Source organism: Micrasema longulum, unplaced genomic scaffold (genome assembly GCF_059751315.1).
Source record: "Micrasema longulum isolate JH-2025_06_02 unplaced genomic scaffold, ASM5975131v1 h1tg000271l, whole genome shotgun sequence".
NCBI lineage: Eukaryota > Metazoa > Arthropoda > Insecta > Trichoptera > Brachycentridae > Micrasema > Micrasema longulum.
The window spans coordinates 1,024,980-1,045,092 of record NW_028277475.1 but is presented as its reverse complement, the minus strand read 5'-3'; the positions used below and the strand labels follow the sequence as shown (position 1 = coordinate 1,045,092).

General features: G+C 33.1%; 1 protein-coding gene across 3 annotated transcripts in view; it reads right to left on the bottom strand.

Annotated features, from left to right (window-relative positions):
• The window catches only part of raw (NDT-like domain-containing protein raw), a 249,203-nt gene that overhangs the window by 87,366 nt on the left and 141,724 nt on the right, over positions 1–20,113 (bottom strand). For all 3 annotated transcript variants that reach the window (XM_088224191.1, XM_088224192.1, XM_088224190.1), the window contains exon 3: positions 13,984–14,096. In XM_088224191.1, coding sequence (XP_088080317.1) covers positions 13,984–14,096 — 113 coding nt within the window. The remainder of the gene's footprint in view (positions 1–13,983; positions 14,097–20,113) is intronic.

Sequence of the window (20,113 nt, the reverse complement as noted above, 5' to 3'; positions counted from 1 at the left end):
AGCCAAGTAATTTCAGTGATTTATTTACTGCATTAAGAGTATATATAGGCAAAGGAGAACATGCAGATTCCATTGATAAAATGACATGTGGCTGCGTAAATTCAAAGGGACCACAAATCGAAATTTGTCTTTTTTCAGTAGAACCAATCAAAGTTTTCAACGCAAGTTTTTGATTCTTTCTTTCGTTTTTTATAGTTTTTATATTCATCTTTTTAATATCATTAGATGCGTTTTTCAAGCTATATCTAACTAATTTATGAGTTTTGTTCTATCACCCAAAAAGCTCTAAAGTTAGCCACCAAAACGCAAAATGCCAAAAGGGCTGTACTGCGAGTCATAGGCAAAATCCATAGGAGCCTTTTTCTTATAGAAAAATATAACCAATTTAAATCTCATTTTTGCAACACAACGAAATTTCTGGGTTTTCGATATGTGACCCTTTTGTATTTATGCCGCGATGTATTAGATGTTAAAACAAGATGTGTCCATTTTTTTCTAAAAGAGGACAAATTACAACAAATTAATAAATAATGCATTTTCATCCGTTATTTTACAAAAAAATAGAAAAATAATAAAAATAAATTATTTACGTTTAATTAACAATATGTATTCTTAGCACATATATTCAATGCACAATAGTGATTATTAAGTTCTTATATTTTATGAGCTACGCATTTATAATTGAGTAGTTTTTGTTTTGTTTTTTTCTGTTATTATTATATAAGTATAGAACTACTTATACAAATATTAAATTAAATTTTAACTACAATATACATCAAAGAAATACAAAAGCGTCAAATAACTTAACTAGCGAAAAACCTAGGACTAACAGAAAAAGAAACAGTTTTGTGTATACAGCAATAAAGTTCAACAATTCACTTTCTAATGACCTAAAAAAAATACAAAACATATAGGTACATACTTAAAAAACACCTAAATAAAACAGTTCTTACAGCCCGTGTGACGAGTGATATGTAATGTTATTTTATCGAGTTTTCATTAAAACTATTGTGTCATAATATATTTTATCCCCTCATACAAGCACTTTGGCTGATAGGAATATTTCGTACAAATAAAAAAAAAAAATACTTCACAACATAAAAAATCTCCATCTTAGAACAGGCAGAGCCGTGTTAAATGGAGATTATCCTAACCAGAAGACGCTCTGTATTAATTTTCTAATTCACTAGTTTTATATAGATTCCCTCGTACTGAATTATTCAACTTAGTATAGGTACTTGTTAATGCAATAAATTTATAAAATAAAATAAATAAATGTATTATCCTTATTCAAATTTGTTGCAACAAAGAGGGAAAACATTTTTGGGAAGGAAATATGGAAGTCCGGTCATTTTCAGGGCTTATGACCTGTTATGGCTGGATCAAGCGGCCACTTTACACACTGAGTAACATTCACCAGACTGCCCATGGTTAAACATCCACATTTCCTCGACTCTTCCATCTCCAGTTACGGAATGAAAAGTGGAGGTGATTTCAGGCTTCCTAAGATGAGACTGACTGGAACCCAAAACAACCTTCACTGTAAAGGTTTTTAAATGTTTAATGAGTTGCCAGAAAGCTTCGGGGAAGCTGCAAGCATCTCCGAACTTTCCGAACGAAATGCTTTTTGTATATTAGAGATAATTAATTAGAATATTATGTAGATTTCTAGACATATTTAATTTAGGTACATAAACCACCACGCCGTTTCCCCGTAGGGGTAGGCAGAGAAGATAGAACGCTATATCACTCTGTCTTTGCATACAGACCTCACTTCCTCTACATTCATACATCTTCTTATGCACGCACGCCGATTATTCCTACTCTTGACACGTCTGAACTATTGTTGTTGTATTGTTGCTATTCTGAACCGCTCTTGTGGCACGAGAAAACCGTTTTTCTCGTGTATTTACATACGAAATACGGCCAAGGCCACGAGGCCATTCGGAATACCACCCCAGATGCCCTTTGAAATATATGTTTATTTAATATTTAATTTTTATTTTTGCTATAATTTTATTATGTGCGTGCTTTACATCTTCAAGTATTTGATGGACTTGATCGTGCCATGTCTTTCTCTATCTTCCTCGTTTTTTGCATCCGTCAACATTCGCATCCTTTTAGCCGTTCTTTCGCTATTCATTCGCTCTACATGTCCAAACCAACGCATCGACTCCCTCGAGAGGCATCCTACATGGTTAAGTCAGCGCAGGATATTGGTAAAATAAACCAAAGAGGGACACAAAATGCCGAACACTCTTCTGGTGGAACCGAAGGTCTGTTGATGACTGTCAACAGGCCGGCTTCTTCTGAAGAGTTGTAAGTGGTTTCCTCTTCACAAGAGAAAATGCTGAGAAGTACCTCATCGGACCACTATAGAATATCCTTCCTTATTCCAACACTGAAAGAGAAAATAGAAGCTTCTTAAAAGCAGAAAAAATCCACTTTAAGAAATGCAAACTTGCAATTCATGAAGGTACTGGACATTTGTCATTTTTTTTAAAGAGTCATTGACACATTTCTGGTCATGCGGCTACAAGAGTGGATCCCAGCAGAATGCTCGTACGAGGTTTTCCTGCAATTTGAATTATTTGATTCCAAAAACACGTACGACGTTTGTTTAGAGGAATTTCTCTTCTGTGGCCTCAATAGTGCACAATGCCCTGGATGAACATATTAAGTTCTCCGAAACAAAGGCCATTTTCAGGAGTGTACAAGTCTCAATTTTGTCTGAGGGAAGAGATCATTGCAGGAGACTGCTGCGAGATATAGCATATATTAATGTACTATTAAGTGTGTTGTCCAGGTGCCCTTTGAAATATATGTATGTTTAAGTAATAATATATTTTTTTAAATTTGCTATGATTTAATAATGTACGTGCTTCCACTTTCCACTATGTTGTATCCCAACTCAACACAGGGCCCTTGGCCTCATAGAGTTTGTGATATGTTATTGTTATATTTTTTGTAATATGTATGTATTTCTATGAAATAAATAAATAAATAAATAAATATAAATAAATAAATAATAATAATAATGAATAAATAAATAAACAAATAAACAAACAAATAAATATACAAATAAATAAGCAAAGTAAATAATAAATGCAATACTCATGCAAAAAAAAAAAAATACTAACGCAGCACCCCTTTCTTGATTCAATCGATAATATTTGTCTCAGCTTTGCATAGTTCACGGATCTCGACATTTGAGCACCCTTCAGATACTCGTAATTACTAACGTTTATTTAAATGCTTGGCCACGAAGTGAATGTTTTAAATATTAAAAATAAAAGATAGGATGTTTTATTATATCACGAAATCAATGTTATAAGTTATGACGTAGGAACTAAAATACACAAAATATTTTGTTTTTTGTAAACCCGAGCACTTTTGCAGCTATCAATTACGTTTTCAATTTTAATATTATTTAATTATTATTCGATTGCCATCAACCACTTTATTTATGAATAAGTACGCAACATGTATAATATACGTAATCAATTAGGAGATTTTTTGTGGACGCGTTTTGATCGAATTGCTTATTTTTATGAGTTTAATTTGTTTTGTTTCTAAATATTGACTCTACGATTCATGACTGTTAAGAAAAACACCAAACATGTTGTTTTAAGTGTTATTATAAACTGTTCCCACAATTATTAGGGTGACCAGGGGGACGATCCTAATGAGAAATGAACAGAGTTACTTTAAATTGTCTACATAGTAAATGTTAAGTAAATAACAGCATTTATCGATACTATTCCTGGCCGATTACCTTTCGTTCCCATCCTTCCTTTGACCCATCCTTATGGTACCCACCACAAGATAAAAGAAATAAAAAATTAGAAGATTCTGATTTAGAACAAAATCCAAACAACATTTTTGACTTCACATAAAATCGGAAAAAAGTGGTTGGAATGGTCGCGCGTCGTGGAAAACAATGTTACATTTTATAGTTCATTTTGTCATCTAGTGCCCGAAATTGAAGAACACCGAGTATTCATTCCATGTTCCTATCCTTTCTCAAATATTTCCCTATTATAAAACTGAATGAAATTCGTTTTTCATTTACAGTCCGCCTTTTCGTTAAAAGTAAAAACTTATTTTCTGTATGAAAAATAAAATACTCACATTTTTTTAAACGTGTTCAATTACAGGATACCGACGAAATTATTTCAATTTTTCATACAAATGTATAAAATTTCGTTTAAAAAAATTGATTTTACTTTTCAGACTATTAAAAACTGGGTTAACTTCTCATTGTGATCGGGGCCTATGGTCCGTGTAATCTGTGGTCCGTATTACAATAGGAAGTTAACAGAGCTACCTTCAACTGTCTATAAAGTCAAATAGATTTTATTGAATGAAATTATGTATAATTATATAAAACTGTTAGACTGCATCTACGTCGATAACCTGCAATTGAACATGTTTAAAATAATAAATCAGACAAATAAAGTACAAATTTTCATACGGAAAATTCGAAAGATAAACAATAATTCTCAAACACAACATTCTAATCGGGGCGTAGAGCCTCTAGAACATATTTTTTAAAATGTTTTTTGCAGATATTTTTTTTTGAAAAAAAAAAGCCCGGCTTCCGTTACCAGGGCCCTATTACAATGGAAACATAATGATGGATAAATAAATAAATAAATAATAAAGTTTTCTTTCTTTATCTATAAAGAACAATGGAATTTTCCGAAGGAATTGGTTGGGTTAGGGTCCTTCGTTTAAAATCCACTCTGCCCAAACTTAATTCAATTTTCTAACAGTGAGTTATTTACAACTCATTTAAAATGGCCCCCAAAATTAAAATAATCGGGTAAAATGTAAGAATGCAAATATGCACATATTTTTTTAATGTAGGCATATTAGTTAGAAATTTTTTAATATCTTCGTCGGAAAACTGTAATTAAACGTGTTTCAAATAAAAGTAAGCAAATTTTTCTTCATAGACAAATAAAAGTAATTCTGTTAACTTCCCATTGTAATCGGTGTCCTAGGGTTACAATCAGAAGATACGTACACCATACCTTCACTATGACAGTAAAGTTAAAGATAAATACTCGAGAGCGATTACAAATAAAAAAAACATGCGAATTGACAGCAAAATCAGAATATATAAGACATGTGTCAGACCCATTGATATATGATGTAGAAACACGAGCGGACACCACAAGAACAAAGAACCGGCTTAGGACATCAGAGATGAGGGTCCTTCGATAGATTACTGAAAATACTCTGCGCGGTCGAGTCAGAAATGACTTAATACTATATTATAAAAGACTGGAGCTGATCCTGTAGAAGATGTCAAAGAGACCACATAAATAGAATGAGTAGCGATAGGCTGGTTTTCACATAATTGCTTTTCGGAGGGCGCCGGCGCCAACCAGAAAAAACACCACAACGAAATAAGGATAGAGGACCTCATCACCGGAGACAATGTAGTCTAGAAAGCACAGATCAGAAGACGAAGAAGATTATTAAGATACACTATTGTCAAATATCGAAGTAAGTACATCGATAGTCATTTTCATTTATAAAAAGAGCTAAAATACATGTACAGGTACACGTCGTTTTGCGCCGGTTCGATTTACGCCGATTTACAATTACGAGTGGGATTCCCCAGTTTGGCCGACAGTAGGCGCCGCGATTCTAATAGCAGACACACTTTTACGCGTTGTTTTATTCTATTATTGTGTTCGCGAACAGCCAATTGTGCGTGTGAAATTGTTTCCGTATTGGTTTTCGTTTTGTTTTTAAGAAAAATAAAAAGGTATGATTATATTTTTTATTTTATGATAATTCAAATCAAAAGAATATTCAAATATTTGTAGCCTATGCTGTGATTCTGCAAGAAAAGAAGCAACTATCAAAGCAAAATTAAAATGGGAGAATTTAATTAAGTACAGACGAACCGGTGAGATAGTATTTATTATAAACGATTAATTATTTATTTCAAGAGATTTTTTTTTGTAAACGAATTTAAACTGTATTTATTAAATACATTTATTATTTATTTTAAATATATATAGGATATGTATTAAAAACATGTTAGATTATTCTTAGAGTTTTGACACGGAACCTAACCTTGTATCTTCCATTATATTTGTGTTCATTTTACACCAATTTTTTTACGCCGGCGTCTCTCGGAACGAAACCCCGGCGTAAAACGACGTTTACCTGTATATGTAAAGAGTGATTTACGATATTATTTCACGAAATAATGTCGTGAATCACTCACTTTGTTTAATTAACCCAAGTTAACCAGATTTAACTTTGATTACATCAATACCTCTTCAGTTATAATGACGTAACAGAGACAATGATTGTGCAAAATCCAAATGTTAATTTGTATTTGAAACGTTCGTCATCCCTCGCGTCATACGAACACACCCTTTGTATTTTTCATAGCAAATCGGTACTTTTGCTACGAGACTTTTGGGAACACGACACTTTCCCACCGATACTTCTCATGAATATATCGATACTTTTTATTCGATACCGTGTCTCTACGTTTTATTCTGCATACATGTTTAGCTGGAGCGCAGTCTGTAGTGGTCACCCCAACAATGATTCGAGCGAATATTGAGAAATCGATGAGTTCATTCTTAATTTAGTGAATGGTCTAACCTAACACCAAAAGCACACGCGGCTTAAGTGATCGGAATCGAGATAAGGTCTTAATACAATGAGATATCCTATTTCAGTATTACTCAAATACCATTACGCATTTATTTGATTGTTCTCGATTGATTTGTACGTGACGTGAATTAAAATGTTTACAACTCTATGGAGTAATCTAGACGTTCTTACCGAAAACCGACATTTTGCTGTAGACAAAAAAATATATAAATTGCCTCACCACTACGAATAATAAATTAATTAAAAATACAGATGATCAATGTTTTTTTTTACAAAATTATAATTTTACTTTATGTCCGGGCGGATAAAGAATACAATGACGTGCGTTTTTTACTCGATGGCTACTCTCGGTTAAAAATTCTGAAAAGGTTAATCGAGTGGAGATAAGTCCACCAAAAGCGTAATTATTTGCTGTCGCAGCCAACTTAATATTTAAATATTTATTTTTAGTTTTTATCTTGTTTTAGTTGCATATAGGAGCACCCACTACTTTTACGTTAGTATATGTTTATTCTTTACAACTCAATTCGGGACATAAATAATATTGGCATTTAGAAAATAATACATATTGAGAACAACAAAGAAACAAAGCAAGTTTAGCACCCCTATAACTAAATATACAACAACAATATATACGCCAAAAACCTTTTCTTACACAAGCAGAATAAATATATATAAAAAAACGCTTTTAAGAATAAAAAAAAGTTGTAAATCTACTAAGGGAGATAAGGTCATTAATATCACATACCATGCAGATGATGCTGCCATAGTGATGATGAGAACATATCCATTTGGTTTTGTTGTGTTTTTTTCTTTTTTTCTTAATACTATTTTTTATTTCTTCAAAGCATGAAAAACAAAATAAATATGTGTACAATATTATGTATGTACTCTTTTATTTGAATCTTAATAAAAACTAATGCACCCAATAACAAACTATTATTTAATACAATATTGTCCAAATGTTTCTAGAAAAAATATTGGATTACACCCCCTAGGGAGTCATTACGATTAACAATTTACAACACCTTGAATTGAAGAAATATGAATGTACAAACACAGGCAAAATGGTAAATGTTACACAGTGTGTAAAATAGCCACTTTAACCAGCCAATGACAGGTCCTAAGGCCTGTAAATGCCTCGACTTCGATATTCCCTTCTCTAAATAATTCTCCATCCCTGTTGTAATTTGTTAATATTATTTAATAATTTATCGAGACAAATGTGTTTTAATAATTGTTTGATTTTATTTACTCTTAAAATGTATTAATATTGTAATAATAATAATAATAATAATTTTGGTATATTAACAAAAAATAATAATTTCTTTACCTACTACATACACACTTAGGTAAAAGATTTCTCTGGATCATGTCTAGTTTGCCTAACTAAGTACAACGTGTTTTAAGGCAGACATTTTTATGCAAAATAAACAAAAAAAATACTACCTTCTAGTTAATTTACTATACAGTTATACAATAATACTTTGTAACATTTATTATTTAATAATGTTTTTGAGTAAATTTTAAGATTTTTCTCTACCTAAGCCCAGTAAGATTTTTTTTTACAAATTTATTTAATAAAATCCGTGTTATGGTTTTGCGATACCATATGTATTTTATTAAATGAAGACAATTATAATAACAAATAAAAAAATGAAAAAACATTGGGGACGGACGGACGTTGCGTCGCTTGAGGTATGTTGATACCTACGAAAACGTGTTTATGTGCATCGCATAAAATACCTAAGTCACGCGTGGGCGTGGCCCTGCCTATTCTAAAACTTAAAATATCACGAAATTAAAAAATGTACTTAGGCAGTTGTTCAAATCAAGTAACCAATCACAACATCTAAACACCGGTCAAAAACCTACGTTTGCAGAATCGATCCATCCGCTTTATTTTCAATCTCAAAAGTATGACCATGTATCATCCTTTCGCTCCGAACTCAAGTGGCTTCATTTTTATCAGCGCATAAACTTTCAATCTGTCTCACTTCTTTATAATATTCTTCACAACCCTTGCGCTCCAAAATATCTTCCTGAGAATTTTATTTACCTTTCTGATTACGGTCGTTCGCTTCGCTCTTCTAAGGAGAGAACACTATTTCTTTTACGTTCAAGCTGCTAAACTTTAGAATGAGCTACATCTTCATATAAAAAATGCACCTTCTCTAACCACCCTCAAGAAACGCCTGAAACATTACTATATATCCCCAGAATCTCCCTGAATTTTTCCTGTTTTTTTTAAAAATAATATACTCTCCTTACAAACTCATTATCTGATTCCACATTCCTCATCATTTAATATGTATAACATAATGCACTTAAAAAAAAAGTTAATATGTGCAAGTCTTATTTCCTAATTAAAACACAGCTGTTAGTTTTAATTGATTAGGTTATTTTTATTTTACGTATGTATCTTTTGGTATATATTTATGGTTTTTTAGCACAAAATTTTGACCAACTCTTCTTTTGACCAGTCTGTTTTTTGGTTGGCTGAAAGATATTGGTTTTAGCAATAAGTTCACAAAAGTATTTATTATTCGTCCTGGAAGTTTTAAATAAAATAAATAAATAAAAATGCATAAATGTTTACTTGGGAAACTGAGTGTTTTTAAAAAAAAACTAAGTTAAGCATTTTTTTTCCATTAAATGTATCGTATTATCAGCGCTATTATTTTTTTAAGTATTGTTACTACCATCACTACCATCACGCCATTTCCCCGTAACCCGTTTTTTGCGAAACAATTAATTGCTCAAATTTTTACCGCGCATAAGAAAACATTATTTACATACAACTTCCCGTAGCACTGAGCTTCCTCATTGCAGAAATAAATAATTAAACGCAGACAGACATTTGACCCGAGCCATATAAGGAAGAAACATACATTATGGTTCGTAAAACACATTTTTATTGCATCCATCCGAGTGAGTGCATTGTGAACATCAGAATGGCAGAAAAGCCTTGACATTTGATACCAGCGATAATTTATACATGTGCACGGGTATATCGTAAAGCGTACATTTCAGCAAACCATAAACAATGTACGTATTTAAGAAGGATATGAGATTTTTTAATGTCTTAATTTAAGATCATAAAGCGCTTAAGAGTATTAATAACAGTGTCCCGCCATTTAATGAGTCTGTCTATCAAATTAGGTAAAAAATTAAGTAATCAATCATATGAGATTACCGCTCGGCTGTGAATGCCAAGATGGCCGTTGGCAAGTTGTAACATTAAATGATTCAATAATCGGTTTAATTCAGGGTCTGGGGGATTTATCACCGATATATATCGCACCGTTTCGGTAAAGGCTGATAATTTGTTTTTCCATTTACGTCGCCTAAGTTGTGTTGAGTGGAGAATCCGCTCTCCAGCCCTGCGGATCCTATATCGTGGGTCCTATATGGCCCAGGTTACGTACGCGGCCCAGGTATGGGTACATCGTTTGAATATCGGAGTGGCTAGACTAGCACTTCTTAGTGGACAGAGGGTTCCTCTGCTGGCACTGACAAGAGCATATCGGACTGTGGCGTCTGAGACTCTTCCTGTGCTTGCAGGAGTTCTCCCAATAGATTTTGAGGCAAGAGAGGCAGTAGTAAAACGCTCTGTGAGGAGAGGAGAGAATATGGAATACTTTGGTGTTGAGCTGCGCCCTTCCGAGACAAGATTTAGCGTACTATGTGATATTATGCGAGGCGTAACTCTCAATCAATGTCAGAATATATGGGACATGGCATGTACGGGGAGTTAGACGTGGTCTTTTTTATCTTCCATCAGATACAGGATGTGTAGTAAGTTCTTGGTGTTTGACCGCCATACTGCACAAATGGTTTCGGGACATGTGGAGTTTAGAGACAAGCTTCATAAACTTGGACTTGCCCCTGTCTCGAGCTGTGCTTACGGAGATAACCATCAATCGGCCGAACACATCCTGTAGCACTGTGTGCTATTGGATGATGCCAGAGATGAGATGCTGAATGGTCTGACAGGGGTCATGCGACCAGCGTGGAATGTGGATCTGATGGCCAACAGTACGAATTTCGCACTCTTCCGTCAGTTTGTCCGGAGTTGGGTATCGCGTTGGGAGCTCCTCAGATGCGCGGACGCCTAGGTGGGTAAAATATGGTGGGACAGGCAACTGTCCCTGTGGGATGCTCATTCAGTTTTGACTGTGCTTCCTTCCGAGCGGAACGCACACGTTCTTTTGTTTTGTCCTCCCCTTACGGGGGTGGTATTCGGATTCTCTGCCTCTGACCACCCAGGGAGTCTTTCTTTATCCAAAGTCGTTCTCTTAATATAAATATCCGTGTTTTTACTTATGTTTTGTGTAAGTTATGTTTGTTATGTTACTATAGTTTTAAGAAAATGTTTTTGTATATTTGGATATGTTTATTTATGTAAATTGTTTTTTTGAATAAAAAAAACACAGGCATTGAGGGAATCCTGAGGGGTGGGGACGACGTGTTGGCCTCTGTCCATACGTCCCCCCTCCTTAATCTGCAAAGAGTTTGTATTCCTTAGGAATATTTATAATAACTTTCCTCTATGCGCAGCTGACAGAGAGTCCCCCAGGACTCTATAACAGCTGCGGGTGGATGGTGGGTTTAAGAGTCTCCCCTCAACGATATATATCGCACTCCCAAAAATGCGTTGTGGTATGTCTAAATAGCCTATTTTACAGGAGAGCAAAAACCAACTTTATAACTTTAACTACTACTACTACTGCCACAATAACGCCATTTTCCCGTAGAGAGAGTGGACCGCCACACACATCTATCCTGGCATATATTAGCTTCTAGCTTCTTCCACATTCATACATCTTGTCATACATGCCCTTCGGTTCTGTCTGCTTTTGACATGAACAGACTTAAGATTTTGGTTTATCTGATCATGCCACGTCTTCCTTGGTCGTCCTCGTCTCACGTTACCGTTCATTTTCGCCATATAAAAAATATTGATACTCGTAATCTGATGTATATATGATGAAATAGCTGCAGAAGCTTATTTATCAGGGTAATGTCTTGATAAAGAAGCTTTGAAACCGGTCGGTAGAAAAAAAATGCGGTAATTATTTATTTTTATTGAATTTTTTATTTATAAGTTGTTAAATTTGATGACAAAATGTGTTGAAAAATCCACCTGGTCCATGAAAAAGTATAGAAATGGAAAAAATATCATTTTCAGGCGTTGCCTAGTATGTAGGTGAAATAACTAAATTAGATGAATCTCACAAACATCAACAGAAGAACGAATTGAAGGAATATAGATGTTTAAATATGGGCAGAATTGTGAATGTTACACAGTTTAAAGTGGCCACTTAAACCTGCCAATGACAGGTCATAGATGGATGCCTAGACTTCTATATTACCTTCTCTAAAAAGTTATTCATCTCTGTTGTAATATGGAACTTATAATTAGTTTTTTTTAGATATAAGTCCAAAAACAGAGCAGTTTTATATTTCTAAATAAACTCGACATTTTAACGTTTGCTAAAACATACTGCTTTCTAAATGCACAAAGTTGTAAAAAGTATTATTGAGCCGATTAATAATAAATATTACGTAAAAGAAGATAAGAATCGCGTAGGTATGTAATTGTAAGAATTTCTCTGTATATACACTTCTGTTTTTAATCAACTATGTTTAGCCTACAGATGTTGCTAATTTAGAATTCCCAACTGAAAGTAATCGCTGAGTTTTAGTGTATAAACAGGTTAATTTGATTTTCCCCACTGGCGTGTATTCCATATGCATAAATACGCATATTTTTTTATAAAAATAAATATTTGCGGTTTAATGATTTACCCAAATATTTCTATTTTGGGGGCCGTTGTCAACGAGTCGTCAATAACTTACTATTAGAAAATTGGAACCAAGTTGTGGTAGAGCTGGGTGCGAACCTTGGACCTCCGATACGTGAGTCCGCGACACTAGTCACGGGACTACAACCCGGTTCGTGTTAACAATAATTATCATAATAATAAAATTTTAAAAAAGAACTTTGTTTTTAACCACTAATTTAGTCAAATAAAATTAGTGGTAAAAATCAAATTTGCTTCATTTATATTATTACAATGAACTAGCGGAGCCGATAGACTTTTAAATATTCAAATATTGAATTTAAGTAGGTACATAGGTACTTGTTTATGGTTAAATTCCGAAACATAAAATAATTCATTTTCAAATTTAGAATTATTTTTGCAAATGTCAAACTCGGCTCTTCTTACCAACAGGGTTGCACTTTATTCATGATTGCGATTTTCCAAAATGTATTGAATGTGAGTTGATATAATTTACTGTGAAAGAGGAGGAAAAAAAGTTAGAGCGATAAATGGGTATTAAAAGAGTTCCCTCGTTACTAGAACGAAGATATAGTCTATGCTTGGAAGAGCTCTCAGATAAACAGGCGAAGTAGGATTATTTAGAATGTTTCTTCTATGTATCATATTGAGCCAGTGTAGTTGCGTGCGATATTCGGTTATGTTGCCAAATTAGCGAAGATAAAAGATATAACGTATACAAACAACCATTCCAACCTATCGAGCAATTCAGAAATAGCATTTGAATCGATTGATTGAGGAGATTGGCCTTGAGAGGGGATACTACACTTACGGAGAAACGGAGTCAATGTTAAAAATCACAGGTCTACAAAAACGTAGAAATAACATTGACTCCTTATTTATGTTTAATTTACAGAATGGCTTAGTTGATGTACCATCGTAACTGGAGCAAGTGGCATTCAATGTTCCAATCCGCCGGTTGCGAAATAATAATGTGTTGCTCCTTGATCAACACAGCACAAACTATGGCTTGCATGCACCAATGTCCCGATTGTGTCGTATTGTAAACTCGAGACAAGATCTGAAATTCTTTGGTGTAAGTCTTTATAAATTTAAAAAATCACTAAGGTAGACCGGATCTTGTCTTGAGGTAGTAAGTTTTTTTTGTCCTAGCTTTAATTTTATTTAGTTGTATTTTATTTTATAAGTACCTGTATTTATTATAAAATTGTATTTACCATCTTTAGAATGGACTGCATAAGTCTGTCAATTAAATAAATAACATACATCTGCATAATCAAGGAGTGGAAGAAGTAAGCTCTGGACTTATGTTGCTTAAGTACTAAATAAAAATAACCTATGAAGGATAAGAAATAAGGTAGGTTTTATTGTTTCAGTTATGTAGGTGCTTACCCCGATTAAAAACTGTGCGCACGCCACTGATTTGCCAGAGAGCTAACAAACAGGATAAATAATTTGAAATTTATACCATTCTTAGCCAAGTCTGTAGCATAAAAATATTGTTTAGTGATGAATAGAATAAAATTACCTTGTGTCTTGGTGGGGTAGAGATTCAAGTCGTTGAAGAGCAGCTGAAGAGACTCGGCAGGAACTCGCTGCGAGCGGCGGCCTACCCGGGCGCCCCACGCGCTGAGGGCCTCCCTAAGGACAAAACAAAGGGTAACTTTAGAATGAGGAATTATTGGAAAACCACTCAAACAAAAACATTTGACTGACCTTTCATAAAACATACTTTTTGCTTTGATTTACGTCTTCTAAACCTAACTTGGGTCGAAGTGAGTCACATCTTGCCGAAGGGTGTGATTCTATAAAATGCTGCGAACGCCCAGTTGCATTCCACCGGCAACACTACTGACTAGTCCTACTCGTTAGCGTCCACGTCGCGAACCCCGGGCAATGGGATCACACTCGGTGTGAACACAGCAGATAACGAGAGGATTAAAGGGGGTTTCTGGCGCCTCCAAACCAGAACCAACCAGCTAAGGGCATGTAACCCCGACAGAAAAATCCACCAGAGAAGGCAACGGGAAACCACTCTGGTCATCTTTTCCCAGGAATCACTGTGGCGAGTACATCCAATAAGCAGTTGTCCTGGCTGCGGAATATAAGAAGAGCGCAGGACCGAGATGCTTTCGCTGTAGTGATCGCCAACGTCCGGGGGATCTGACAAGGCACCGCAAGAAGAAGAAGAAACCTAACTTAATGCAAATTTTTATTTTCGCGGATTCTTTTAAAAATTAGGTTTTTTCTAAACAATTATCGAATTCCCTACCATGCAACATTAAACCTGCATTCTACACACTTAATAATATAGGAACATTGTTAAAATGTCACAAAGACAATGTCCATAAATATAATAAATCTGGCATATACCAATTAAATTGTAATCATTGCGATTCAATCTACATTGGAAAAACTAAAAGAAACTTTAAAATTAGAGTAAAAGAGGGTTTAGGGAACTTAGGGTGCCTAAATTTTTTTTAGGCAAATCACCTGATAGAAAATAATCATAATTTCAATAAAAACATTGGATTAAAAGTTCTTCATATTGAAAATAAAATAAGACAACTTAGAAATCTTAGAAATTAAAAAAGTGATTCATAGCAATAAGAAAATAAACCCGAATAAAACAATATTTCCTTGTCCTGTCTAGTTTAAAAGATTGTATTCATCTCGAATAACGCCTCCCATCCTAACAAGACAAAAACACTTGATTTATTAGCTCCATACGTAGCATAATATTTAGTAAACATTTGTAAAATAAAATAGTATAGAATTCGTTAGTTAAGTATACCTTTTTTTCTTAAAAAAAAAGGAATAACCCGCTAAGCCTATATTAAGAGGTTTGTCAGCAGGTGGGATAGAGGGGATATGGAAGGAGGTAATTAAAAATACACCACAACACACAGAACAATTGAAAAATAATATATCTTGGATTTTTTTCTTGCAACTGGCGAGAATCGATCATGCGACGCCAGTTTTTCAGTTGGACGTCTACCAGCTGCGCTACACGCTAAAGAAGCTTGTACAGCTTTGAAACCGGTCGGTAGAAAAAAATTTGGTTAAAAACGAGGTTGTTTTTATTTAAATTTATTTCAGTAGAGAGGGAAAACATTTTTGAGAAGGGAAAATGGATGTCAAGGCATTTACAGGGCTTATAACCTGTCATTGGCTGGTTTAAGTGGCCACTTTACACACTGTGTAACATTCACCATTCTGCCCATGTTTGAACATCCACATTTCCTCAACTCTTCTGTGAAGTGAAGTGAAGTTGACTTTTGTGAAGCAAAAGAGCTGAAACCTTTATCACGTGGGTGAGATTCATCCGGCTAAACCAAATAACCTACTATTTGGACATAATCAAACATTGTTGAAGTTGATTTTATTTACTTTTTTACTTTACTTTCTAACTAAATGTGTTCTTTTCGAGATAATATTTGAAAAATCTGGGTGGTAGACTGATCTTACCAGTAAACGTCATTACGATACTCTTGTGACAAAAGACTTATTATTAATTCAAAATTATAGAAAATACACTTTCTTTTGGTGCTATACCCTTTTTTTAAAATAAAATTTAAACTGGCGACATCGAGGTTCCGGTTCCTCTACTGAGCCCTCCGGTACGGCAACAATGAAACACAGCAGATTAAACAACTTTTAAAATCAATATTTCTCGTCCACCCTGCCGGGAATCGAACCCAGGACCCCAAGAATGGTAGGCGAACGCGCCAACCAATACACAACGAGGCGGACTTATCTTCACTGGATTTCATTTTTCAGGATTTTTACCTGAGAGTAGCCATCGAGTCGAAAACACTCGTCCGGGGTTCTGGTTCTTTTTCGCACACATAACAGTATTCTTCACAGGAACACAGAGATTCTGTTATTTACTTAGCTCAAAATATACAGACATGCCTAAACTACTGTTGAAAAGATTAATATATAAATTAATATTGTTCAAAGTTGAGGTATAAATTTACTTGTGAATGCAATACACGCTTTTATCGAGTATTGTGGCGATTAAAAACAGCATAATCACTTTTGAAATCATTTTTCACTAGCACAAATACCATAAATATGTTGTATTCTGTAGTTTGTACCATAAACACTTTTTTAAGAGTTTATATTCACTGCATTACTGCACAACATAAAATAAAATACATTTTTGAAAAATTACACAGGTCTATATGGGATGATTATAACTAATAATAAAGTGGTTTTATATTTGTTCACGATTACGTAGTTAGATAATTAATTGATTAAATGTGCGAGACGCAAAATACCGTACATGACAAATTTTAAAAAGTTTATAAACAACAACACCACACTCTCGGACGAGTTTCATCGCCGAAGTGCTCGGCATAGTTAGCCGAAGTCCAACGTCAACAAACATTCGTTCAACGATTACGAAGAGTTTCATGTGTCAGCTGCCACTGCTCTTGTTATTATTTTTTTAGTTTATTTATTCAGAAAAAATAAACATAATACAATGAAATACAATTTGTTATATAGATGTAATATATATATATATATATATATATATATATATCTATATATTTATACTAGCGAACCCGACAGACTATTACCTTGAAAAAATCTTTTCATTGATAAGTAGGTACCTAAGTAATCATTTATGATTAAATTCCAAAACTAAAAATTATTTTATTATATAAATAAAACACGAGTGATACTTTAATCCACAAATTTGGAATATCCAGTGACCGGTTTCATCGCTTTCGCGACATCTTCGAGACTTAATATTCAAGTATTGAATTTAAGTAAGTACTTGTTTATGGTTAAATTCCAAAACAAAAGATTAATACTTTTTAAATATGGCATTCTTTTTGCAAATGTCAAACTCCGTTGTTCTCGCTAACAAAGGGGTGCACTTATGTAGGAATACGAATTTTAAAAATGTATTGAATGTCAATATTATTTTAGTATTACCAAAAATCCAGAAAAACGAAATAAATGGGCAGAAATTATAAGGAATTTAAGGAAAGAATCTGATTGAGATCCACAAAAAAACAAATGCTGTTTGTATACATTTAAAAACAAAAAAATATATACACAAAAAAACAAAATCCTTCCATTTTTTTGCATATGCATTCTCCTCGAATGCAATCCTGGTAGATCGATGAATAAAACATTTATGCTCCTAACTTATTTTTTACATATTAGATTGAAGATTTTAATACCTACGAAAACGCACAGCACAAAGAACTATATTTCTCTGAAAACCACACGTAAATCGGTTAAGCCGTTTAGGAGGAGTTCAGTGACATCACACGTACAGAGAAATTATATATTTAAAGATTAACGTTTCCCATTACAGATTTAAAATTTATACTTAAAATGCATTATAGACTTGATAGACAATATAATAATAAATATGTAAACCTCCCTTCCCCTCCTTATCCTCTCTTTATGAATTCCTGTCTTAATCCCGCCCTATTTACAATTTACTATTCATTAAAAATATACAAATATTTTCTGTTATTATAAAAAATATATATTCATGAAAAAAACATTTTTATATGTATAAAATACATATGTACATTTTATTTATTTGTTTATTCATACAAATACATACAAATTACAAAAAAATACAATAAAAACGTATCCCAAACTCTATGAGACCAAGGGCCCTGTATTCAGTTAAGATACAACATATGAAATTATGTAATAACTTATATATATACATAAGTTACTAATTAAAAATACTTGGTAAAATTCCACTCGTTTATTCGACCAATTGGTCCATTCACCCTCTAATGGGCATCTTCAGACTGGTAAATATTTTACAGTGTAAAAAGATAATTTATACAAAACTAAATTTTATCTTAAGTGTAGGTACATAAAAAAAATAAGTTGTAGGATATTTCAATAAGTAATATCCTTACACTTTGTGTATTTGTATTTTTTTATTTATTTAAAGGATGTTAAGATTAAGACCATTTTTTTACGAGTCTAGTTTTCGGTTCGCTGGAAGATATTACTTCGAGCAATATATTTATCAATTTTTTGTACTAAAAGTCTCGAATAAATGAATGTTTAAAAAAAATAGTTACGTGCACCAAAATCATGGAGACCAAATGCTTGATTTTAAAATAGAAAATTAAAAATTATAGCATAAATAACAATTCCATATCACCATTTGAACAACACGTAGCACTTTTGTGCACAATAATATAATTAAATGTATGCAATGCCTCTCCGCGGTCTCAAAATCTAATTTTGAATATGCCTTCTGTAGATGGCTTTTGTTTTGGAGATCTTAATCTGCTCATTCAGGATACTGCACACTCTTGCGGCCAAAAAGGAAGAATTATTTAAACGAATTAAATACTTGTATTGAGAACGTCACAACATGTTCAATATTAATAAGTTTGAAAACGAGTTTTTTCAAAAATTGACAGATGCGAGAATTTTCCGCAAGTATGAAAAAATAAACATTAAAAATACACATAATATCGCTCTAAAACACTCGCTTATTTATAATTTTGCAGTTGATAAGGAAATAATAATATTTGCAAAACAAAAATACAAGAATAAGAGTACGTATTAATCATTCACTTAACATTTCGATTACCACGAATTTGACCTGAAACCTGAACTCAATTAAAACTTTTGGCCTTTTTTTATCACTATTTTTTTTCTATAAATGTTATATTTATTTATTTATTCATTCAGGAAAAAATCTATTTATTTATATTTATTGAGACAGAAGAAAAATTTAATAATAACACGTTCAAGTTTGCAAGGGAAAATTTTTGATGGAAGTTCATCGTAATTTATTGTAGAAATAAAAGACGAGTGATACTAGATGGAATGAAAAAGAACCTGAACCACAATAATAATATTAAACAATATTTAAACTCATTAAAATATTATTATATCAACTCAAAACTTACCTCGAAACACTTTATTAAAAGGTCCTTCACACAAAAATAACTCAATTAAAATTACTATTAGATAATTTAGAATTCTCTATCCTTAATGTTTTTTTACAAATACAAATTTACAGTTTTTAGAATTTTATAGTAAACTAACGGACCCGACAGACGTTGTCCTGCCCGAACGTTGGCTTGCCTGCTAAGCTTGGAAAAAGACTTTTCTTTGATAGGTAGGTACCTAGGTACTTGTTTATGGTTGAATTCCAAAACATAACATCATTAATTTTTAAATCTAGAATTCTTTTTGCAAATGTCTAAGTCGGCCCTTTTCACCAACATGAGTGCACTTTATACATGAATGCGATTTTCAAATATGTATTTTATATCACTTAATATTATTTTAGTGTTACCAAAAATCCAGTAAAAATAAATAAATGGGAATAAATTATAAAGAATGTAAGGAATGAACCTGATTGGGATCCATAAAAAGAGAATATTTTTTGTAAACATTAAAAAAAAACTTTTTTTAAATACAATAAAAAACATCCTTCCTTTTTTGTATATGCATTCTCGTCGAATGCAACCCTAGTAGGTCAATGAAAAAAATATTTATGTTTCTAACTTTTTTTTAACAGATTTTAATATCTACGAACACGTGCAGCGCAAAGATCTATATTTCGCTGAAAACCGCACGTTAATCGGTTAAGCCGTTTAAGAGAAGTTCAGTGACATTACACGTACAAAAGAATTATAAATATAAAG